The 25796-nt window shown below is 39.0% G+C and overlaps 1 protein-coding gene across 2 annotated transcripts in view; it reads left to right on the forward strand.

Moving 5' to 3' along the window:
- The first annotated feature begins 11821 nt into the window (after positions 1–11821).
- NRDE2 (NRDE-2, necessary for RNA interference, domain containing) overlaps positions 11822–25796 on the forward strand; it is a 31030-nt gene continuing 17055 nt past the window's right edge. For both annotated transcript variants that reach the window (XM_054161918.1, XM_054161920.1), the window contains exons 1-5: positions 11822–11961; positions 20017–20125; positions 21692–21913; positions 23292–23441; positions 25182–25644. In XM_054161918.1, coding sequence (XP_054017893.1) covers positions 11883–11961; positions 20017–20125; positions 21692–21913; positions 23292–23441; positions 25182–25644 — 1023 coding nt within the window. In that variant the 5' untranslated portion in view covers positions 11822–11882. The remainder of the gene's footprint in view (positions 11962–20016; positions 20126–21691; positions 21914–23291; positions 23442–25181; positions 25645–25796) is intronic.

Consider the following 25796-nt stretch of genomic DNA (forward strand, 5'->3'; position numbering starts at 1 on the left):
GCACCAAGTGCCATGTCCAGTCCCGTCTTGAACACCTTCAGGTGTGGTGACTCCACCACCTCCCTGGGCAGCACATTCCAATGGCTAACAACTCCCTCTGTGAAGAACTTTTGAAATACTTCAGTTTAAAATTCACTGGCACTCTTTTGGTAGCAAAGGTGGTAGAATGGCATTTCTGTATTATTTGGATTTTAGCACTTTGAACAGTCCCAAATATCAGGAATCAATGGTCAAAATTCCTGGGAAATGCAGCTGCAATTTTTATCACTTCCCATACACAACTATCTCCCATGATTTGCTATACTTCAAAGGTTAATTGTTTGGGATATACTTATGAACACAAATAATAATTTCTTAGTCATTCATAAATTGCATAAATATGGTTAGGTATGTCTATCTAGCTGCATTTTTATTTACTTCTATATTCTATTTACTCCTATATGGATTTTCTGCATTTCATTATATATGACTTAGTTTGGAATAATAATGTAATTGCTAGGCTAAATTATAAAAAGAACAGCTCATATCTAATGCAGATAATAATGAAAGACAAATTAATGGACTGTCTATCAAAGTAAAATATATGGAATAATAAACTGTCACTGAAGCACTTCAGAGGTTTCCCATATTAAAATGATACTCTTCTACTTGTACAAGGAATTAAAAAAAAATAGTAAATTGTACAAATTCAGTAGAGTTTCATATTTTTCTGACTCTTTTATCTTTATCTGTCTTGTAATTATTTTTCACATGATCTCACATTGCTATAGAGAAAGACTTTTGATCAAGAGGAATAATACACTTGGGGCACTGAGATTTCATTGGGTAATTTTCCCAATAACTTGCCCTCAATAAAATGGAAACTTCTCACTAGTTTGAAGAGGCAAGGCAACAATATTAAATGCAACTTTAATTTTATTTTTTTTTTTCAGTCTAGTATTTTAAATCATGAGCAACCTTGGTCCTATGAAGTTCTGGGATCAAGCCTCATAGATTCCAGAGTTGTTTAACCTTTAGTAGGATAAGGGCTAGTATTTCCTTCCTTTTGTATTTTAACCTAGCCACTCACAAAATCTTGAAATAGCAAAATGAACTATTTGTCTTCAAGTCTATAGTCAGAATCAAGATAACCTTTAAATCAATGTCTATCAAGTGCATGTGAGGAATTAATCTGTTTGAATGGAAGTGCAGTGAAGCTCACATTCATTTAAATGGAAGGGGAGCTGTGCCTTCATTTGTTAGAAATACAACCAGAAACTACGCCTCACCAAGAACTGATAAGATGGCTATGCAGATGTTAAGATATGTACTAGTGTCATTGCTCTGACTCTGAGGGAAAGATTCTCTGTATTCAAAAGTTCAGCAACAAAATATGTTGAGAGATATATCTACAGTGGTCCTATACAGACCTGTCTGTGGATTTCATCCATCAAGGCCACCGTGGCTACCTCCCACCTTGCTGTTTTGCGGAGATGTGCACAGTCTTTGGTAAGCAGAGCATAATCACAGACAGACTGATAGATATGAGTGAAAAAGGAGATTATAATATTTCACACTTCATATATTTATCCATTCCTTCACCCTCCTGAACCACATATAATGCTTCTTTTGCATGCTTTTGAGGGTTAGCCTGGACTGATGTGGTGGTTGGTGCTCCTTTGTCTTAGTAATGCTTTGGTCCCATTCCAGTGTTATGTTCAAGCTTGTATTTCTGAGGATGGATTTCATGTGCTGCCAAAAGTAAAGCAATGAAAATAGGTAAGAAGTCCTCTGACTAAAAAAGGACTTATTTATAGACAGATAGGTAGAAGGCATTTCAGATAATAGCTGCAGCTGTGAAAATGAGCTCAGGGTTCATGAAAGCCCAACAGCTTTGAACAAAATTGATGATCTGAGTGAGATAAAGAATCTGAGGAGAATTTTAAAAAGTAACATTTATTAAGGGAGATAAACACTTGTTGTATGATGCTGACTGATTGGAAAATCAGGAACGTGTCCAGAGGAGGGCAACAAAGATGGTGAGGGGTTTGGAGCACAAGCCCTATGAGGAGAGGCTGAGAGAACTAGGGTTGCTTAGCCTGGAGAAGAGGAGGCTCAGGGGGAGACCTTATTGCTCTCTACAACTACCTGAAGGGAGGTTGTAGCCAGGTTGGGGTTGGTCTCTTCTCCCAGGTGACCACCACCAGAACAAGAGGACACAGCCTCAAACTGCACCAGGGGAGGTTTAGGCTGGATGTGAGGAAGAAGTTCTTCACAGAAAGAGTGATTGGCCATTGGAATGGGCTGCCCAGGCAGGTGGTGGATTCACCATCACTGGAGGTGTTTAATAAGAGACTGGATGACGCACTTAGTGCCATGGTTTAGTTGATTAGATGGTGTTGGGTTGAACTTGATGATCTCAAAGGTCTTTTCTAACCTGGTTAATTCTATTCTATTCTATTCTATTCTATTCTATTCTATTCTATTCTATTCTATTCTATTCTATTCTATTCTATTCTATTCTATTCTATGGAACAATACATGGTCATTTGTGTATGGTGATGATCATCCCAAATTTTACTACCTAAAAGCGAATATGATTATATGTGAAACAGATTCCTGACGTGAGCTATTTGACAAAGGTTTGCAATCTGGTTTTATGCATAGCTGGATGTGGGATAGTGGTTTTGAAAGATAGAATTTTAGAGGAAGGGAGAATTCATACAGGATCATAGCACAGGTCAGCCTCAAAGTGCCTTCAGAAAGTCCTCTAGTCCAGTCTCCAGCTCACCTGGGAATGAAAATTGTTGCATCATTGGTTGTGCATATCCATGTTTGTGATGCAGACTGAGTAGCAGATTTTTGAAATACTCAATTTCCTTGGAAATCCATGAATTTCAAACCGCTCCACTCTGGTATGTGTGTATAAAATAAGCTAGGAAATACAAAAATTTTTATTTATTTATTTTATCCATTCATTCCCTGATGAAGGTGCATGGACATCCACATTATTCTGACATAGATTATTTTATTGCATTAAGAACTATGCTTGAATTGCCATCACCCTTACTTTTCCTCCTAATACTTTTAATGCATGCACAGCTGGGGTTTTTTCCAGCTTTCTGAGCCAAAAAGAACTGCTTTTATGCAACTTAATATATGTAGGAAAACACTGAGGGACAGGTAAGGTGAAAGAGAAGTGCATGGAAGAAGCATGCTCATACTTTTGAGGAAAGATCATAAAAATAACATGAACGTCATTTCTTCTCTACCTGAAAATTTAATCTCCTAACGCTGTTACAGCACTCATAAGGTGTACTTGCCTACACATCCTCCTCAAGGTTGTGCAGCATATTGCTGCTCAGGAGGTCAAAAGCACTTCAGCAGAATAACCATAGTTTGTATAGTTTTCACTGCTAATAAGATAAAGGAGTTAATTTAAATAGATGCATAGCTGATTAGTCCTAGTTAATGTATCACTGTGACTTGGTGATGCCATCCATCATTTAGGTATGTTCGGTTACTGTTTTTATAGGCATAATAATCCTCAGTGTGCTAAAAGAATGGTCTGGTAGTTCAGGAGATCAGGATTTCAGTTCATTACATTGTTATTTATTTATTTATTTATTACTGTGTATTTATGAACTGTTTTCAGTGCCTGTCATATTGGTTGTCTAGTGACAGTAGCCAGCATTCTGAGAGTGATATTGCATACAGCTGAAGCATTATACAAGTTTTTCAGTAATAAAACTTTTCAATACCAATAATGGATACCTATATTATATGATTAGCAAACTGAAATTTCCTAGAAAATGAGAGGAAAGATTGGGATCTTGATGGCAGCTGAATAATGGAATTTTGCAGCACAAATGGCAATTGGAGAAGGGAGAATCTCCTGCAAGCATCACAGGTCAATTGTTAGTGAAACATGGGGATAAAGGGAGACTTCTGATGAAGCTGATGAGAGGTTCAAAAATGCAGATGTACAGTGGAAAACGTGAGCTACTAATACCAGTACAGCCCATATATTTGTGCAAGTGACAACCAAAGATATATATTTTTTTTGTTTGTATGAGCTCAAATTGATGTTATTTTAGTCTAATTTTAGGGAGGTACTAATGACAGGGAGAGAGCTGGTTGTTTTTAAAGTAAAAACAGAGAAGTTCCCTCTCCATCCCCACCTGTCTGAAAGATCAAAATTAAACAGAAGATTAAACAAAGCTGTTTCAAAAATTTACATTTTTGGCAGACTTTTAAAATACGATAAACAAAAATGTTGATAGGTAAAACATAGTATTTGATGTATTTAAATGGACTGAATAAATTAGAGGCTCAAACATCACAGAGATCCGGAATTTATCTAACTCAGAGATGCAAGAAACATCTGGAATTTGCATTCCAAGCACAGAAGCAAGATGAGTAACCACCTCACAGCAGCAAGAGTGAAAACAAGGAAAAGGTCTGTTTGGAATGGAGAAAGAAAATGCGTAACTGAAGAAAGCTATGGCTTAGAGAGACTTGGAGGCACAGGACTCAAGGAATATTTGCCAAACCTAATCCAGAGCTAGATTTTGCCAAAGAGCAAAATGCAAAGCTAAAGACTATTTAGCAACATAGGCAGCACATTGCAACAAGCACAATAAGAAGCACTGAGGTTACAGATAATCCAGCTACAGTCCCCAGTTTAATTTTTGCAACTTTCAGAACAAACAAATATGTGGAAAGGAAGATCAAAGCTAAGTTTACTGCTAGAAGAGAATATACTCAATGTGGAAAGACCATGGCATGGAAGCTAAACTAGAAGACCTCACCTCGCTCAAATGGGGAAACATTACTGGTCAATGAAAGAACTAGGGCATGAAGTTTTATGGCTTGTGGTAAAGATAAACTTTTCTTTTTATAAACATATACTTGAAATTATTCTGTTAGTCTATAACAGCACACAAAGCTTTAAAACAAATTTTGAAAATGAGCTTAACCTATGACATAGATATAAATGGAAGATGGGATAAAATGCAGGCTAAGTTAACTAAAGCTAGAATCTTGGTAAAGCACTTGACAATGTAGTACTTGCAAGATTACTAGTTTAAATGAGAATCAGCAAAAGAACTCTAGATAAAGAAGTGGCTAAAAGACAGATGTGCTAAAAGACAGATGTGCTGAAAGACAGTCTGTGCTGAAAGGGTGCTATGAGACTAGAGAGGGATTTCAAATGGGGTTCCTTATACCAGTAGTTGACCCAGTCTTATTTAACGAAGACAAGGGCACAAAAATAAGAGTGTGCTAATTAAACTTGCTGATGGCAAATCTGAGAGGCCTTGCTCACAACAACCCATATCAAGAATTTAATTCCTAGAAAACAGGTGACCTACCAGACTGGAGCAATAAAGTTAAATTTAATACAAAACTAAAGGCCATGTTCATAGGAATTACTAACAAGATTTTCTATATCAGGGGGATTCACCCAGTAGGAGCAGCAGATAATAAATGCCTGGGTGAGTAACTGAGAAAAGTGAAAATAAGTCAGTGGAATGAGCAACCTGTCTTACAAAATTTTAAAATTGCTTACTGGTAGAAGGACTGAGTGGCTTATAATTACTGTCTGTGCATAGATTGCATCCAGGTTAGCAACCTAGTGAAGCAAAGAGCTGTTTCAAACTGTAGGAAAATGCTGGTCCAGAAACATATGGATATATGCAGAGCATGAATGAAATTAAGGATGAAATCAGGATGTTTTCAAGCATTGGAAAACTAAGATTCAGGACTTGTCTTGCCACAGGAGTTGTGGGTACCAAAGCCCAACAGATTTCAAACTGGAGTATATGAACATACTTAAGTGGTAAGGTTGTCTGCAGAGAACTCAGTGACACAGACCATCCCTTCCAGACCTGTGTTCACAAGAGGTTACAGACTAGGGATAAATGGCTAGTTGAACTTTGTTTGGGGGAGAAGTCTAATGAGAAATAAGCATGGATTTTACATAAGAAATCACAACACCCAGGTAAAGTGCAGGATTGATAACTGCAATAGAAAACTGAAAATCCTCTCTGATAGTGTAGCCTATTTATTTTTCAAATACTCACTATTTAAGCATACTGTTTTCATAGGCTGCATTTTGTAAGGTTCATAAGGGATATTATCCTGCACCCACACTGAAGTATCTGCTCCTGTGATCCCAAGATACCAAACACTCCATTACAGTAATTGGAAGCTTCCCCTATTGCTGCCTAATGATGCCAGAAAGCCACCTCAAAATGTTGCAATGAGTGTTTTATATTGGAATTTCATGCAACACTTACCTGTTTTGATCTGACAATAAATATGTAAAATGTATTTTTCTTACAGGAAGATCTATTCCTGTGCTCTTTGAAAAAGGATCATGGGCCTCCAGTATATACAATATTAAAAAAGGCCAAAAGTAAGGATTGGTTTTTTGGTTGTTGGTTTGTGATTTGGTTTGGTTTGGTTTGGTTTGGTTTGGTTTGGTTTGGTTTGGTTTGGGTGATGACGGAGATTGGAATCAATACAGCTGATCAGTATGATCTAGTATTGATCCTTTATTGCTTCAGTGTTGCTCGATTATAATGCAAGCATAGTACAGAACAGACAGTAGAGCTGAGAGGCTAGTAAGAAGTGCATAGAAGAAGTGCATAGTAAGAAAACCTTTACAACTTATATAAACTTGGAGGGCATTGCTGGCATGGCTTCATTGGCCCCTCACGAGCGACCACACACTATCACTATAGATTATTGGTTAAACTAGTAATAACACGCGAGGTTATTGACGCACGTGTGCGTCCTGTTATTCCAAGATAACTCTCTGTGTTTATAGCTACCAGCACCCTGCTTTGGTTACACAGTGCAGGCACAGCACTATTCTGCTATACTGCTAGCCACTTCCACACCCATGCTGGACACGGCCTACCACCATGTCAGGCTCTAGGCCTACACTGCCAGATTGCTCACACTGCTTATTGCAACCATTACCACAGTTTTGTGTGTTTGTTTTTTTCCAGGAATCACATCCTGTGAAAAGAAATGATAAAATTGCATAGTTTTTGATATATAAGAGGTTTTGATCATTCTGAATTTCTTTAAATTCTCTAAGTCTTCATCCCAAGAAAGTATGTTTTTGCTTCTAACAGAATGCTCTATCTGCAAAATTGCTTCTTTCCCTTCTGGATGTAATTTTGTTCACAGCAAAATCTCAGTAAGTGTATTTGGAACAATATCAAGACTCACTTTTTGCAATCTGTGTAGAAATACAGACATTCACATATGCATATGTGCACTTACAACAGAAGTTAAAATACTTTACAAGTCTTGAGGTTTATGTCTAAAAACCTAATAGGCCTATCTAGAATATGGCTTTGAAGCAAAAGGGTTTTGTATTAATTTAATTGCGGTTTCTGTTTTTTGTTATGGAGCATTGTGTTTCTATTTCATACATGCACACAGGGTCAGTCTGACCATGGCTTTAATTCAGTGTTCAAGGCCAGCACTCTCATGCAGCTTGAATAATCAAGCTTTTTGAATGTAGAATCAGAATGGAAGTCTGAACCTGACAAGCTTATTATAACAGAAGATTTTAAAGACAAAACTTGGATCAGTAGATAAACCACTAGAGTTATTAAAGCATTAGAAAGCTGGCCTGACAGCCTTTATAAAAATACTGGCAGTAATTCATCTATTCTGTTTCATTTTATTTGTTCATGACAAAATGTTTGCACCACTTACTTCTATGTAATTTTATATCCCTGTTTAATTAATAATGTAAATTGATTTTTTCCCCCCATAGGTATTATATATTACGTTTTAAGAACAAGGCAATAGAATTGCATGTTTTCAATGAGCAACAATGTAGTTTTCAAAATCTCTTCATAAAAGACTCTACGGAATAGATACATACTGACCTGCAAAATAGTACTTTGAGGGTAAAATATGATACATTAAATTTAATGGTGCTATTATACAATATCTTCACCTAAAATACTTACTGTATGTATAATACAATATATAGTTAACAACTGAAGGGAAAGTCAGTACTTGGAATTTGCTGTTAAATAAGGGTCAGCTATTTCCTGTCAAAAGATAGATGTAAAACAAACTATCAAACTATGTTCAGTTTTGATCTGTTATTTTTGAGGATTGGATGAATAATATCTAGCCATTTAAGAAGATTTTTTTCTTAGAAGACATCCTCTTAAGCTTCCTCTTTCAAATAATAGCAAAGCCTGAAATGCTGAAGTGCTCCACATCATTTATTCTGTGAAATGTCCCAGCCATGTCTCATCTGATGCACACAGCACGAGTCTGGCTACCTGATGGGCAGAGGGCAGCCAGCAGCATAGCAGCTGTGGCAGCCAAGCCCCATCCCAACTCAGGGCAGGCCAGCCCTCTCCCTCTTCAAGTGAATGGCAGAGGTGGGAAGGATGAAAGGGTGGGGAGTGTAACAGCAACGTCGCAGTGGAGCTGTGGTGTCACGACCGTGAGGACACTGACAGGCCTCAATACTCCTACTCAGCTTTCACAAGGGCGTCCCCAACTCTGCCCAAGGCCCAGGACCCCAGAGGACATCAGCCACTGCTCCAGCAAAGCCACAGCAGGGCTGCTCTCCAGTTTTCCATAGCCCTGCCTTTCCCAGACATGGGCCCCGATGAGGCCTCAGGTGTACCTGGGGGCCCATGCCCCAGCTCACCCTCAGCCCATCCTTGTCCCCAGGGGTAGCTCCTCTATCACCCACGGAACCCGCCCAGAAGCACCCTGACAGCAGGGTAGAAAGAGGAAATAAAATAGCTATGGGGTCCTTATCAGGCACCAGTGAAGTCCCAAACACTGATGATGTGTTGACGATGCTCCTGCAGGAGATGATCTCTCCATCATTGTTCTGGTGAGGCTGGCAATGGGACCATGCTGAGGTTACAGCTCGGAAGCAGTGCACCACACCTGGCAGGGCTGAAACCGGAGATCTCACATTTCTGCCTGCCAAGTGGGTCTCAATAAAAAATTACCCCTTGGTAAAATTACGCAGTAGATCTCAATACATATGAGTAGTGTTGGCACAGACAAAAGGATTTCTTCTTGAAAGAAACCTGAGAAAGGGTTGGGAAAATGTAGAGGAAGGCTGGAAACTTGGCACACCATCAGAACAGGAACCTGTGTTATTAGAAACCCCATTGTACTTCATAGGTCTCACTGCAGGGAGATACAGCTACAACACCCTTCTTTCAAATTTGTCTAGTTCCTCTTACTACTGGAATATTCTAAATGTGTCTTATTTTATTATTAGAGTAAGCTGCTTAAGTGTTCTTATCATGATACTAATGCATAAACACGTGATGCTAGCAGCTTTCAGTACATCAAGGTTTGGCAGTGGTGGAGCAGAGCTAGAAGCCTGCTCATCTACCCTGTACAGGTTGTTCAAAGGAGCAAAGAAGGTGCATGTAAATACATCCAATTGTCCCTCTTGTCTCTGTGGTCAGAATTAATTTTGTGTCCTTCCTCTGCTTGTACAGTGTTATGAATTTTAACAATATTTTAAGGATGCTTATTTCTTTAAATGAGTGCAATGTAGCCCTTACTCAAAATGGCTGCTATTATTTCTGATGCTTTTATTCAAAGTACCTGTGGTGTGTGCTTTAAATTATGCCATTTATAGTGCTGTACTGTAAGGCGTGTTCTGTAAATTTTTGCATATGAGAATTCCTTTGAAAAGACAATGGTCTCTTAATCTTACAGAGAGAAGAACATACTTCTAGCAGGATCTCCTTGATCATCAGAGTGCAAATAACTAACTATAGGATTTACTCTAGAGGAAGTAGAAGGTGTGGAGGAACAACACAAAATATGAAGGACAGGAGAACATGATATCACAGGAAAATCTGAGTGTGTGAGGCCCAGAACAAAACCACTTTGCTCTGTCCTTTCAGGCCCTATCAAGGGGCCCCAAAGTACTGCTTTATATGGCACCCATTTCACAAAAGCCAGATTCACAAATACCTGCTACAATCTTACTTCAATAAAGAAAATGTTATAGACCTGATGAGAGGAGGGGTTTTGTCCTGAAATATAATATGAATTTTGTCAAAATATGCAAGAGAACTTGAGTCCCAAATCTATTGAAAACTATTACTTACATCTGCTTAGCCAGTTCAGTACACTGCTTACCGTAAGACCTTCCAAAGAAGTCCTTAAAATGGATTATTAATAAAAAAAGTCAACTATACAGGACTTTAATTAATGTGAAATAGACAAATAAAATGTAAAAATAAGACCAAAGTATTCTTCAGTAATGAACTTCTTAGTTCCTCTAGTTAGCTTGTTCCTTTTTCCTGGGAACTCTTGTATACAGCTGCGTGTTTTTGTCTGTATTGTAAAGGGCTTGATGGCTTGCTGTTACTAGAACTGAAGAAACAACTCTAGATGTTTCAGATAATAAGCTTGTGATAACAGGAATTGCATTTATGTGGTAGTGTTAAATAACCTGCATTTATGTGGCAGTGTTAAATATGGTAGGGTTTTTGATGTCACAGTAACATTAACAATAGTAGTAACACCCTTTGTTAATTTACCCATAATTGGGGCTAATTTCAAGGGATACAAGGCATAAATCTGTATTTAGGTTTCTAAAGTCTCTCCAGTAATTTGCTTTACTCTCAAAAAGCACATTTTCTGTATTCTCTTTGTTGACCAGCTCATAGGTACTATCACTATTAGGAGCTGAGAGACAATGTAATGATATTCAGCAAATAAATGGAATACTTTTGTTACAAAATCCATTTAGTTTATCCTGCAACTAGAGCATCAGTCTTGAAAGGGCTTTGAATATGGTTTGTAAAAGAGCTTGGTAAGTGTAAAGCAGTGCATATACAGAAGCTAGTTCTAACATCTCTACATAATGGTCACCTATTTTGACACACACAAACATGTTCTTAACACACATTGTAGCTCAGGAAGGACAAGCATAACAGAGTAATCTAAATGTATTAAGAAAGGAGCAGAAAACAAACCAGTCATATCACAGCATGTATTTCTTAAACCCATTGTACACCTATAGCTTTATCACTACATGAAATTTTGGTCATACAATAGTATTAGTATAGAAGTAGCTTTAATACACAGAGGGCAGACTTTTCCATTCAGAAAGGAGAATAGTAATGTATCTTAACCATGTGTAAGTTTTTGCAGATAGAAGTATTTTTCCTCACTTGTGAGGCACTGCTTGATACAAAAATTAGTTTCACTCAATTCTTACTTAAAAAATGGAACATCCTTCACAAGTAGGTGCAAAGCATTTAAAAAAAAAATAAAAATCCTCCTACCCCAGTTTCTTTATGGAGGGGAGACTCGGAGATGCTATAAAACATGATGGATGACTCCCTAATCAGAAGGTTGCAGGTTCTTTCTTCCCTAAGCCCTTGTTATCGGTGTTTTGAGGCACTATGTGGGTCTTCAAACATACAGCGGATATTAACAGAAGCGAAGTATTGGTTCTTGTGACATTTTCCTTTACATTCTGCTCTCAGGAAACACTTCGGGGGTTGTCCCCTCCCAGTGAGCCTTATGAAGGACGACAGGGTGCTGGGGAAGGCTGGTTCTGGAAAACCCATTTCACCCTCTTCCCCCAAAAGTTCCCGCCTCCAGTCCCCTCAGCGACGGCTGCAAAACGGGCTAAATACGCGGAAACCTGGAGAAAGCGGACGCCCACAGCAGCTGCAGCACTGAGTGAGCGAGCCAGCCTGCCTGCCTTCCTTCCTTCCCTCAGCAGTCACCAGACCTTGCCACCATTTTGGGCGGTCGGACAGACGAACTACATCTCCCAATATGCTCGCTGCCACGGCGCCATCTTGCCCTGCCGCTCCGCGGGGCAGTGCGGGCAGCTAGTAGAGGCAGTAAGCTGAGACATGGCCCTGTTCCCGGCTTTTGCCGATGCCGCCGAGCCCAGAAAGCCCCCAACAGGCAGCAGCGAGGGCTCCAGAAAAGGTAAAGTCCTGAGAGAATTCTCTATCCCCAATACTCCTCTGCAGCCCAACCCTCGGGAAACTTCTCTACTCCCACTCGCCGCTACACGGAGCCTTCCGCACCGTGCCCGTCGGGCCTGCTCAGACCGCCAGCAGTCCAGCGGGATAACCCGGCCCGCCCATGCGTGCCAGCATTGGGAATCGGATGCGCCCCGCCTCTGCCATGGAGTTATGACATGGGCGGTGCTGCTGCTGGGGCCCGGGACCCCGGTGTCTAGCGGCTGCAGAGCTCGTTCGCCGGCTCGCGTCTCCTCGAGTGCGCTTGCTAAGCGCTGCTCCCGCGGCCGTTGTGCCGCTCGGCCCTGGCTCCTCCCTTCGGTGCAGGGTACGAGTGTACGTATGGCGTGCACGGGCGCTTCCTGCGCCTGGCGTGTCACTGCCGGTTTGAATAAAGTTACCGTACGTGACAGTACAGTTGCTTCCCCTGACGGGACTTTGGGGAGACTACGGAACAGGGACATTCCCATAAAAATGGTGCTGGCGGGCTCCCCGCTGTGTCCAGATGTGCTTCCAGTTATTTGCTGGAGGCATGCCTGTAGGAATAGTCGTCTTTGAAAAATACGTGTGCGTTAAGGCTGTGTGCTGCAGCAGCATTGCTTTAGGTGGAAAAAGACGTGTTTGTTTTTCCTGTCCACTCGCCTTGGGTAACTTAAAAAGTGTTTTCTCCTTTAGTTTCTTAATAAGCCAAATTTTAGTTGTGAAGGGTATTTTCTGAAGGTTAGGAGTGCAGGAGATTATGACTTAGTGTGTCATTTTGATTTGATTGTTATGGTTGCTGCCCATACTTTCATAAAAGGGGTAAGGAACCCTATGTGGTGTATTGCCAAACTCTGAAGTATGCACGGCTTTTGTTAGTTCTACTGGGAAATGTTTTGAACTATCCTTTTTGCATGCCAGCTCCCACTACGCTTGGGTCTGCCTGACCTCTAGACATCACAGCAAGGGGAAACACGAAGAGAATTGTTTACCTAGGCTAAATTTCTTGTGTGTTTGGTCCAGTCAGTATGGTGAGTTTTGGAAACTTTTAGCAATACAGGCTGAGGTTATCTTTTTCTAACTAGTTCTGCATTACCTTCTGATGGCATTGCAGCTATCGATACTTGGTATGCCTGTATAGAGATGTGGTCTGGCCACATTTAGGACCCTTTCTAGTAAAGAACCTTGGTGCAGGAAGTAGTGGATGTAATAAGATCCCAGATTAGAGCTTCTAGGAAGAGAGGAACTGCTCTTCCAGGCAGAAGTACAGTAAAATTCTCTGGTAGTAAAATCTTGCTTATATTTTAATACATTTAGGTTGTTGAAGCCTTTACATTTGCTAGACAGGCAGTCTGTAGCACTGCACACCACCTGCCTAGAAGATCAGATTGCACAGAAAAAGATGTTAAAATTGACTTTTGAGAGTAATTGACTTTTGAAAGTAATTTTGGCTAGTAGCTCTCTTTATGGGTTACATTTTGGTTTACTGCAAGTTCTTGGTGTAAGAACTATTGACAGAACTTCATAATTTGTTTGATTTATGTTTTAGCCAATCTTGTACTTTGCTTCTAACAACCACATTTCAGTTATAAAATTGAAATATCAGAACAATGATTGTGGTGGCATAGGTAAAAATTTTACATTTAAGCGAGATGACTCTATAGCTGAAGCCAAAGTCCATCATAATAACACAGATCAGATAATATGTTATGTTTAATACAATATGCAAAACTGAGGTGTCTTTGCAGTCATTTAGGATGCTTCACTTCTAAAAGAGTTGATGTAATAATGTAAATATACTGGCTGTGTTTTATTCCTCCAACCACCTCTGTCTTGCTCTGCAGGCTGGGGTTGGAGTGGCTGGAGAGCAGGCAGGCAGAAAGGGACCTGGGGGCACTGGTTGACAGCTGGATGAACATGAGCCAGCAGTGTGCCCAGGTAGCCAAGAGAATGCCAATGGCATAGCGTGGCCAGCAGGAGCAGGGAAGTCATTCTGCCCCTGTATTCAGCATTGGTTAGGCCACATCTTGAGTACTGTGTCCAGTTCCTCAATTTATGAAGGACATTGAGACATTTGAACGTGTCCAGTGAAGGGCAACGAGGCTGGTGAGAGGCCTCGAGCACAAACCCTATGAGGAGAGGCTGAGGGAGCTGGGGCTGTTTAGCCTGGAGAAGAGGAGGCTCAGGGGGGACCTTATTGCTGTCTACAAATACCTGAAGGGCGGTTGTAGCCAGGAGGGGGTTGGTCTCTTCTCCCAGGCAACCAGTGGCAGAACAAGAGGACAGAGTCTCAAGCTGCATCAGGGGAAGTTTAGGCTTGAGGTGAGGAGAAAGTTCTTCATGGAAAGAGGGATTAGCCATTGGAATGTACTGCCCAGGGAGGTGGCGGAGTCGCAGTCCCTGGAGGTGTTCAAAAAGGGATTGGACATGGCACTTGAAGCCATGGTTTTGTTGTCATGAGGTGTTAGGTATTACATAATAGGTTGGACTTGATGATCTCTGAGGTCTTTTATAACCTTACTGATTCTATGGTTCTTACAAACCTTCAAAAACCATTTATAGTTGCTGCCTGAAATGGAAGTATTGCTGTACAGTCTACCTACACTCTTACCTACCTGCCCTGCCAGTTTGCTGAGTTGCTGTAACCTCTAGAGTGCAAAGTAATTTTGTATATGGTTTCTTACAGTCATGTTGTCAAGCTTAATTAGTTTTCAGCAGAAGATAAACTACAAATTTATCAGTAGCCACGAACAGAGCAGTGGTAATAACCCTACTGACAATGAGCATTATGCACCACGTTATTTACAGTCTGAACAATTTTATAGGCAAGACACAGTCATTTTTGCTGAATGCAGATTTTTCAGGATTCTGAGAGGCAACAAAAGACTTTGCATTACTCTTAAAAATGGTTTCTGCAGACATGCACTGTAAATTTTTAATTAATTTTTCTTGGGAAGGTACAAAAAGAATGCCATTGGGTTGCTTCTGCTACTGTGCTCATAAATGTGGATGGTAGTGTAGAATAACAAGTAGCTTCATGTTATCACAAACCAACTTGTGTCTTTCATTCTTTATGTTCTTCAAGAACATAAGTCTTGTCTGTGAAAATGACATCTGACAAGAAAAATAACAAAACATTGAAAAGGTAGAGTTTTAGGTAGAGTTTTAAAGTTTGGAGTGTGTTTAGGTGTTTGAAATGCTTGTATCAGCTAACATGCACTGGAGATTATTTACTAGGAGATTTGGATGTGCGTATTATGTGAAAGAAACAATTGTTCAGTTCTTTCCAGAGTATTAGGTCAGTTTGATTAAATTGCTCTGAAAATACTGTAGTTGGAGAATTCTGAATGTTTCCCTGGTATGTTCACAGAGGCATGCTGACTGTGCTACAGGGGTTGGTTCTTGCAGTGTGGTTCTTCAGTGTTTAAAAATGCAATTTGATCTCTTCTTCTTAGGTAGAACCAAGCTTCAGGTGCAGTCAGGGGATTCATGTTTATGACACCATTTCTCAAAGTGAGTTTTCCTTGGAGGCCCTAAACCAATAATTTAAAATAAATTAGTACACCACCTTCCTCCCTGCCCCTTACTCTGCTTGTGCTCACCATCGTAATCTTATTGCACCAAGTTAATGACTTCACATCTGTAAGGGACTAACAGATAAATTCGGGTAAAGTCAAAATAACTTCTTAGAAGTTGATTCTTAATACTTAATGCTGATAGTAGATATTACTGTGCATCTCTCTGCCAGCTAGCTTACTTCAATATCTCTTCCTTCTCAGGATTTTTAACCCCTTCAGTCAAATTTGTTGTCTTGGGAAACGTCAAAAGTAAAGGAGGTTTGTAAAAATCTATATCTGCTTAGAAAAGATAAATCTAGATAAGGTGCCAGTGCTGTTAGAGAGGCTGTGGCAAGGTACTGTAGAAGTGTCTGGAGAACCCAGATAATTTCTGAAGCTTTGGCAGTGATGTGGAGTGTAAGGGATAGAGGACACAACTGAGAAATTGAGGATTTATTCTTTTGTGAGCTTCAGGATTAATTTGCTGGGAGGAGGGGAATGAAATTTTTGCCAGCTTACTCTTGTTGTTTGAGAATGTGTTTCTGGTCTTAGAACAACTTCATAAATAGATTGATATAAAAAGTTACTGTTTTCCACTTTTCTGCCAGTTCAGGTGTAGCTGCTTTTCTTTAAAGTGTGTTTTGTGCCTCAGGGAAGTTTATGTGGTTGGCCAGTCCACTTGTCTTCTAAATAGCTGGAGCTTTACTGCTTTCCTTGTTGATTTTGTCAATGCGATCAATAATGCCATTTTAAAGATAAATGTGTCAGGCTTGAGGAATGAAGCTCTTTCTGCTACTAAGTGTTTATATTTCCATTTGGAAGTTGCTTGGCCCTGTAGTGCTGTAAGGCTCGAAGTTATAAAATCTAGCATGCTAGTATGCAAACAGTGTTTCCTAATTTGGGATGGTCTGTATCTAAAATATTTACACTTAGATACCCTCTAAAGTGATGAATAATAGTAAAAATACAATTTTTGTATTCATCTTTGGAGGTCTTGATACTATGCTCTTCAAATCAACGGAAAGCCTGTTTTGATGTGTACAGCATTTTGAAAGACCTTAGATCAAGATCTTTAAAGTTAGATGTCTCAGGGTTTTTCTTCTTAATGGTCTGACTATTCTAAGTCTTGAGTTCTGAGTTTTGTTATCAACAACTGTGTATGACTGAAGGCAAATTATTTAACTTCATACATAGAATAAACCAGGTTGGAAGAGACCTTCAAGATCATCGCGTCCAACCCATCAACCAATCCACCACCACCCAAGCAACTAACCCACGGCACCAAGCACCCCATCAAGTCTTCTCCTGAAAACCTCCAGTTACGGCGACTCTACCACCTCCCCAGGCAGCCCATTCCAATGGGCAATCACTCTTTCTGTATAGAACTTTTTCCTAACATCTAGCCTGAACCTCCCCTGGCACAGCCTGAGACTGTGTCCTCTTGTTCTGGTACTGGCTGCCTGGGAGAAGAGACCAACATCCGTCTGTCTACAACCTCCCTTCAGGTAGTTGTAGAGAGCAATAAGGTCACCCCTGAGTCTCCTCTTCTCCAGGCTAAGCAACCCCAGCTCCCTCAGCCTCTCCTCATAGGGCTTATGTTCCAAACCCCTCACCAACTTTGTTGCTCTTCTCTGGACTCGTTCCAGCAAGTCAACATCCTTCCTGCATTCATCCTGCATTCATGCTTAATTCTTAGAAAACCATAACAGCATTTTATTAAGTATAATTAATTTTTAAGTATAATTGGTATTAAGATATTTTAGATTATTTTTGAAACATAGTTCCTCATTCAAATCAATACATAAATACCTTACAATAAATTTATTTTTACAAAAAAAAAAAAATGCTAGTAAATGATTTACTGCACATTACAAAGGGAAACAATAGTTTATTGAAAAGAGAAGCTCAAAAGCAACAGAGAATATTACTGTGCCTGAATTATGTTATTGGAGATCTGGACAAACACACGGTATAGAAGTTTTGTATGGCTTTGGAACAGATATGATAGTTTAAGGAGGTGTGTCTTTCTAATAAGTTTTTTGTGCTGTTAGTGTGGTATGTCTTTGCACCAGAGATTCCACCAACCAGTGTATTCGTTTTGTTGAGCAAATACGGGTAATACATCACGAATGGAAACAAAAATGTATTTTATTTATTTTAAGGGTATTAAATGTCTCCTTTATTTCTGTAAGTAAATTAAAAGCTTTATGCACGGAGCAGTCGCATTTACTGCGATCTGGAGTGCTCTGGACCATTGTACTGTCTTTGAATTTTTCTATGTTTAAAGAAGACCAGAGTGTGAAAACTGAGGGAAAACATTGTAGGGTTTTGATTTGCTCCTGCATTCCCTTATACAGCATACTGCATGACATATATTGAATTATTAACTCATTTGATTATGTAGTTATCAGGTGTATTTAACTTTGGTGTGATTTAAATGTGTATGAGACACATTTTGGTACGTCATGGAAAATATTAAATACATTTCTTCTAAGAAGTAATTCTGGTTTTAGGGTGGTTCTTAATACATCTTTTACAGAATCAAAGTAAGAAATTAACTTACTGTTGCATAACACTTTATTCTCTATCTGGAGGAATAATTATGTGAGTGAGTGAGTGAAATGTTGCTTGGATATTATCCAGCATAAATCTTAACATTCTACCAGAGGTTTTGGAAGAATCTTTTCTGGCAGAGTTAATTTTTTAGAATCACAGGCACATACTTAAAACAAAGGTGTTTGTGCCAGGGTGCATTGTTTTAAACTGAATAGTAGATCTTACAATATTTTAGGGGTTTATTCAAATTTTATCTTGGTATTTCTTAAGTATTTTCCTGAAAAGTGTATGTGTGGGGGGGTGTTGGGAAGAATCTCATGCTGATTTGCAACAAAGTAGGCTAGTGTAGTTGCCTTAGATTTGGTAATTCTCATTGCCAGGCAGAAGTTACAATAATATACAACTGAATTTTGATTCTTATTTTGTGGTCTCCATCCTCTGTTTTGTTGAGCTGGGAAATGGTGTTTTGCAGTGTATTGGTTGGGATACTTGTGGGAAGGGTGTCTTGGTCTTGGCAATGTCATGAATTGTGTGGGTTCTCCTCTGCACTGAGGTGAAGTGGCAAAGTGAACCAGAGAAGGTGGCCCTTTTTCATGCAGCTTTTGGTTGCAGGGGCAGTCTCTTGCAGCTTTGCTTGATTATATATACTTCTTGATGAGTTTAACTTAGGTTAACAAACTGTTTTGCAGCCTGCTTAATTTTAAATCCTATCCTGGACAACAGTTCAGGGACGGAAGAAAGATTTTTTTGATCTGAAATGCTATTTCTGAAAGAGACTTTAGAAGGAAAAGTGATGTATGGCTTGGTAGACAATGATACCATGCTGTTCAAGGATTAGAGGTCAGTGTAGTCAAAAGCACAAAGACAGGAATGTGACAGGAAGGTTTATTATTATTATAATAAAAATGGTTGCAGGGAGATCAATTTGTTCCTTTTGTTGTTACCTCCTGTGATCTGCAGTGGAGAGGCTGCTGTTAAATTCTGCGATTATGTGAAATAATATTTGTTTGATATGCTAGGAAATGTCACATACTTGAAAGAATTCTAGACATTAAATGTCTATGAAGATTGTAATAGAAATTTTAATTTCAGTAAACTTATGGCAAAATTTTCTGCCTCCACATCCTGTCAGTATCTACTCTTATCCAGTGACTGGGATGGCTGAAGTTTAGATGCAGAGTGCTTAAGGATGTCTAATATATGGAAATTAGCATCAGTTAGACTTTTACCACACTATTAAAAAGTCTAATGGAGTTTTGGTGGTTAGAGAACTGAGACTCTAGTGACATGTTTTGCCCTTCTGTTAAATACTTTAGTATTCTTATCAGTAATGAATGTCCCTATCAACAAAATTGTGTTAAAAATATTACCTGTGCAGTAAATTGCATTTTTGTAAGTTTCTGTAAGTTGCCTTGCATTTTTCAACTACACCTTTAATTTAATGATGCCCTTTTGTATTTTTATTTTACTCTTTAATAATTAACAATATATAAATGATATGAAAACATATTAGAAAATCTTATATAATTGCATGTATATAGCATGTATTTATACAACACACACATACAGAAACTGTTCTTTACGTGGTGAAACTTCATACTAGATAGATGTGGTTTTTTACAAATATATAGCAGTGTATGAAACATATTATCTGCTTTCAGTATGGACTTTTAAGTATTATTATATACTGCATTCTTTAAAGCTCAGATTGATGTTAAAGAGTCCAGCTCCTAAATGTTTTACCGTGTTAAAACTTGCTGCTCTTCTAAATGGAAAGTGCATGGACTGTCTTCTGATATGCTCAATTATTACACATGATGCAGTGACATTTGCTGTGAATGTAGCTGTCTGCTGACTAACTTAACTCCCAGCTTTGAAAAGGACAGCAAGGTGATTTGTATTGATCTCACACATTTCTTTACTTGCAGAATTGGACTGGCTCAGTAACCCAAGCTTCTCTACAGAAGATGCACTATTACTGCACCAGCGCACTACAGTAGTTGCAGATCTCGTCCCTGAAAAGTCACCACTAACAAGGTAGAATATACTTCAATATCTTTTAAAATAACCTCTCTCTTTTGTCCTGCTTATCTTTTGTATGTGAGACCAAAATCAGGAGCTTTTAGGGCTGCTTTTCATTCTACTATTCAGTATTTAAAAAGGCCTGATCTGAGTCATATATAAAAGTATGAATAATGCGTCTATGTCCTTTAACTTAAAATAATGAGAAATTATACTTATGCAATTACATTCCCATTTTCTTTCTCTCACAGCTGCATTTAAATCATTGTTATTCTGAAATGGAAAGGGAACTGGGTGATCATGATTCTTCATTATCTTTTGGGTGTCCTAAGTGACCCTTGAAATAATGTAAAGATTAAGCATCATCTTTGTGGTTTCTTTGTGAAAACCAATTCAATCAGCCATTTCATAGTTGAGCTTTTACTTTTTAAAAGTGAATTAATGAATATTAGATGTATCGAGTTGTGTGGCTGTGTAGAACATGCTGAACACCAAACTGGGTGATTATGTTATTTTATAAAAATGAGCTTTCAGTAGCCACATTTGCTAAAGAATTAGTTTTAGTACTTTCACTGGGATTGCTGCTATACATGGCATATCAATACTTTAACTAGCACTTAATTAACGGGAAGCAGTTGCAGTTATCAAGTTTAAAACCAGTCACTTTTAATTGGATACAAGCTCCTATCTTTAGTACGACTTTGGTGGTCATTATAGAAAATGTCTTTGTTGTAACAATCACAGCTTTTTGTATATTAATCTTACATTTACATCTATTGTGTGAGCGATGGAAATGCAATCACTGTTTTGTTTCAGTCATATATTCTGCTTGTAGATTTTTTTCAGGCTTTATGTCCTAAAACTAAGGAATTTACAAATTCCCATTCAGATATTTATGGTGGGTTTACTATGTCATTATAATTAATCTTTGAAAGAGAAATTGTCAAACAGCAGCATATAGATAAGTGTTTGCTCTTTTTTCCTGTTGGTGGGGTACATTCTCAGTTCAATGAAAACTAATTACTCCAATACAGTTGGTGGGTTTTGGTTAGTTGATTTGGTTTGGGAGAGTGTGTGTGCATTTTAAAGGCCTGCTGATGGTTCTCCCATGGCTTCGTAATTCCTAGTGTCCTTAAATATATTGTATAAGGTTTTGGGGTTTTTTTGAGGTGCCTTGCTTCTGAAGTGCTGCATTTTTGTTTGTTGACATATTGAAAAGACTGAAGACTTGTCACTCCTTTCCTTTATTGAAAGATTCCAGAAAAACTGTTTAAAAAGAACTTCTGTTTTAATAAGGGTTAGAAAAGACCTCCATTATTTTGGCAATTTATACAGATCACACATCAAAATCTCTTTGACAATTAAAACTTTAAGAGTGGTAGGCAGTAATTCCAGCAGCTGAAAAGTAAAGGTAATTGTTATTTAATGCAGATTTATATCACTTTCATTGTGTATGTTGCTGCTAACTGTATTCTCAAAAAATACAGAGAGAATAAAGGTGAAGGGCAAAATGTTTCTGAACTTTGTTGCAGTGCTCTTTCTTTAAAGTATTACTACTTACATATATTTGTTTCCAAGCAGGACTACTTCAAGGTCAGAGTTGTCAGGGGAAAATGATACAGATGAGAGTCTGAAACAGTCAAGTAAAAAAAGGAAAAAGAAAAAGAAAAAGCATCACCACTATAAGAAAAAAAAGAAAACCAAAGGGGACTCCAGTAGTAGTGAATCTGACCTGGACACTAAGCACATCCAGGACAAAGCCACAGGAAGTGGCAGAAATCGTGAAAAGGAAGCAGCAGCAAAGTATGTATTTGTTAATATTGTGAATTTGTTGTGTTTTTTTACTTGTCTCTTCAACTTATGAATGAAATTCTTACTGCAGGTAAAACATATGTGACTAAACAGGCATTCAGAGTGATGGAAATAGAATTAGAACCACTTGCTTAATCATATCTGAAAACTCTGACTAGAACACTGCTTCGCAGTGTATTTTTCAGCACAAAGTATGGTAGTAGTCATGAAATACATTTTTCAAGACATGTAGAGGCTTACATTGAGTTTTTGTAACCATCTTGTTTCTTTTCATGGATCTTTTGGGAGAGTTCAGAGAGGGATTGCATTAAACATTATTTTTAATTAGCACAAAGGTCTTAGTATACAGCTCTGTATGCTTTGTAATGCAACTTCCTCCTCACAGAATTAACATTTCCTTTTTTCCATATTAAGACAGTTTGTTGTATGATTTAACATTTATGTCTGGACATTTATTGCTCTATGCTTCATACTTCTTGCTTGTGTTACATCTAGAGGGATATTTGAACAATTGAAATTGTTTGCTAGATCTCTTTTGTTAATTCCAGGAGCTATAAAGCACTGTGATACTTTTTACTGGAGGTGTTGTTGGTTTGGGTTTTTTTTTTTAATGGAACAAGAAAGTAGCTTTGTAGTAACTAGCGTTGTCTTTAAGCAGTAAAAGATGTTCTGTGAATGCAGTGAGTATTGAAGGTTGTCATACTGAGCTGTGCTTTTCTCAGTCTGTTTTGATTGTTTCATATGAAGTGCCCCAATCTAACTGGCTCAATAGAATAGAATAAACCAGGTTGGAAGAGACCTTCAAGATCACTGTGTCCAACCTATCATCCAACACCACCCAACCAACTAAACCATGCAACCAAGCACCCTATCAAGTCTCCTCCTGAACACCTCCAGTGATGGTGACTCCACCACCTCCTCGGGCAGCCCATTCCAATGGGTAATCACTCATTGGAATGGGCTTTAAGTCACCTTTCCCAGTTTTCTCAACATATTTGACCATCTGAACAGTTCTTCTGCCTCTCAGATTCTCTAGTTTGTGTTTTTAATTCAGCATCAGCAGTTCTGGCTCTAATTCACAGGATTGCAGCTGCTCCTGGGACCAGACTGAGGATTTAGTGACATTGAGTAACTGTTGTTACAGTTGGGTGTGGCCCAGGCAGTACCTTTCATAATTTTAAATCAAATTTTTGGAAGTGCAAGGAGCATTTGTGTCTTGTTTTGATATATGTCTAGGTGCTTTTTTCCAAGGATGCAATAATGGATTATGCACCTTGACTTGGAGTAAATACAGAAATACAATGTTTTCTGGGTGTTGTAAATGCTGTGTATACGCACAAAAGGCTTAGAATATGCTTCTGTTCCACAGTCTAGATAAGAAAGCATCAAATCTTACCAGTGAACGTATTGTTTGGCTTGATGACATTCAGACTTCAACAGCAGAAACCTTCAGAATAGACAAGAAACCAGACCCTGCAAACTGGGCCTACAAATCCCTGTATCGAGGGGATATAGCAAGGTATGATGTTTTCCTTTTTATTGATATTCAGATGATCACAGGGTCACTTTCTCAGACTCAAGTGAATGAATCTGTATTTGTGAAATTTTTGTGTGGAAGATGAGAAAATAAAATAACTGAATAGCTTATTTCAGAATTTTACTTTGTGTTAGGCATAAAAATTTTAAAAGGCAAAAGATGCCTTAAAATAATGGGAATAAAGTGCACAATTTTAAGTTTTTACTAAAATCATTCTCTGTGTAGTAGACTGCAGGCATATGAGCTTGTAGGACTGCCGTCTGGAAGCGACAGCATGGGGCAGATTAAAAGCCCAGTTTTTCATGTGTTGTTCAGTGTCATCATCAACAATACTGACAGCAAGATTGCTTGCACCCTCAGCAAATTTCCACATGATACCAAGCTGGGTGGTGTGGTGTTAAGACTGAGGAATGGGATGCCATTCAGAGGGACCTGGACAGGCTAGAGAGGTGGGCTCAGGAGAACTTCATGAGGTTCAGTACGTCAAGGTGCAAGGTCTTGCCCTTAGGTCAGGGCAATCCTCAATACAGGCTGGGGGATGATGCAATTGAGAGCAGCCCTGCAGGAAAGGACTTGGGAGTACTGGTGGATGAGAAGCTGGACATGAGCCAGCATTGTGCACTTGCATCCCAGAAGGCCAGTTGCATCCTGGGCTGCACCAAAAGAAGTGTGGTTGCAGACCGAGGGAGGTGATTCTGCCACTTCCTGTGAGACCTCACCTGGAGTATTGTGTCCAGCTATGGGACTCCCAATAGACCTACTGGAGGAGGGCCACAAAGATGATCAAAGGGCTGGAGCACCTCTCCTACGAAGACAGGCTGAAAGAATTTGGTCTGTCTCTGGGGAGACCTTATCGCAGTATCTGAAGGGGACCTACCGGAGAGGCGGGGAAGGACTGTTAAGAAAGGCTTGTAGTGATAGGACAAGGAACAATGGTTTGAAACTGGATCAGGTTTGGCATGGAGAGGAAGTTGTTTACAATGAGAGTGGTGAAATACTGGAACAGGTTGTCCGAGTATGTGGTTGAGGCCCTGTCCCTGGAGATACTGAAGATCAGACTTGATGGGGCCCTCGGCAGCCTGATCTAGTCGATGTCCCTTCTGACAGCAGTGGGGGTTGGACAAGATGCCCTTTGAGCATACTTTCCAACCCAGTTCAGTCTGTGAATTTTGATGTCAGAAGTCCCAGGTTCTGTTGTAGATTATCTTTGGACAAGTGCCAGTTTGCATCTGTGTTGTTCTGTTTCTATACCTGAAAGAGAAGTGAAGGTACTGATTATTTCTTACTGGATATGTAATGAAATTTGCTTACTTGAGTAATTTGATGTCCTTGCAAAAAAACCTTGCACCAAAGGGTATCTATGTTATATGTTGCTACATACATGTTGACCTGCCCGATGTGGTCCTTCTTTGGCAGAGATCCAGAGATCCCTTCCAACCCATACCATTCTATAATATATTTCAGACTAGTATAGATGAAATTCTTCTGCTGAGCATTACAGTTACTGTTGAACTCAGAAGAAGCTTAGTATGACAACAAAATTGTGATGGCACTGAGTAAATAAAATCTTAAGGAGAAAGTTACAAAGTTTTTACACTTTTGGAGATCTATGAATATGTTATTTGGGTCAGTTTGAATGAAAATACTTCTTCCATGCTTTCATGAAAAAATCTATTTTAACATGTGTTTTAGAAGATGTGTAATTGTATTTTTCCTTCTAAGATATAAAAGAAGAGGAGAGTCCTGTCTTGGCATAGATGCAAAGAAACAATGTATAATGTGGGACAGTTCTGCATCAAAAAAGAAGCAATTACAGAGGCGACCTGAGCGTTACTTCACAAAGACCAACATGAAGATGCTGAACACGGATGGGATTCCTGTTTGCAATAAAAATTCTCCATCTGAGACAACTGCTTTTATACCAGTTTTCCAAATGGAAACTGATGAAACTTCAGACACAACAGAGGTAAATCCTCTAGGGATTTATGATTCATCAACTACAGTGTGGCTACAAGGAAAAGGGTGCAAGAATGCAGATCACGAACCTGTAAATACTCAACAAACAATTCAAGAGCCTGGGACAAATGTTGACTCCATTCTAATGTCAAAAGTGGAAGAACATAACAAGAAAGTCAGAGAAAACCCAAGAGATATTAATGCTTGGATGGAATTTGTTTCTTTTCAGGTATGTGTTCTGACAAAACTGGCTGTTTACAAGTATTAAATACATGAACATTATATTGTAATTTCATTTGGCTAGGGTTGTATATCTTCTGCTGAAGAACGAGCTGGTAATTCATCTTCACAAACGTCAGCATTCTTGTCCTGATTCTAGTG

Source organism: Dryobates pubescens, chromosome 5 (genome assembly GCF_014839835.1).
Source record: "Dryobates pubescens isolate bDryPub1 chromosome 5, bDryPub1.pri, whole genome shotgun sequence".
NCBI lineage: Eukaryota > Metazoa > Chordata > Aves > Piciformes > Picidae > Dryobates > Dryobates pubescens.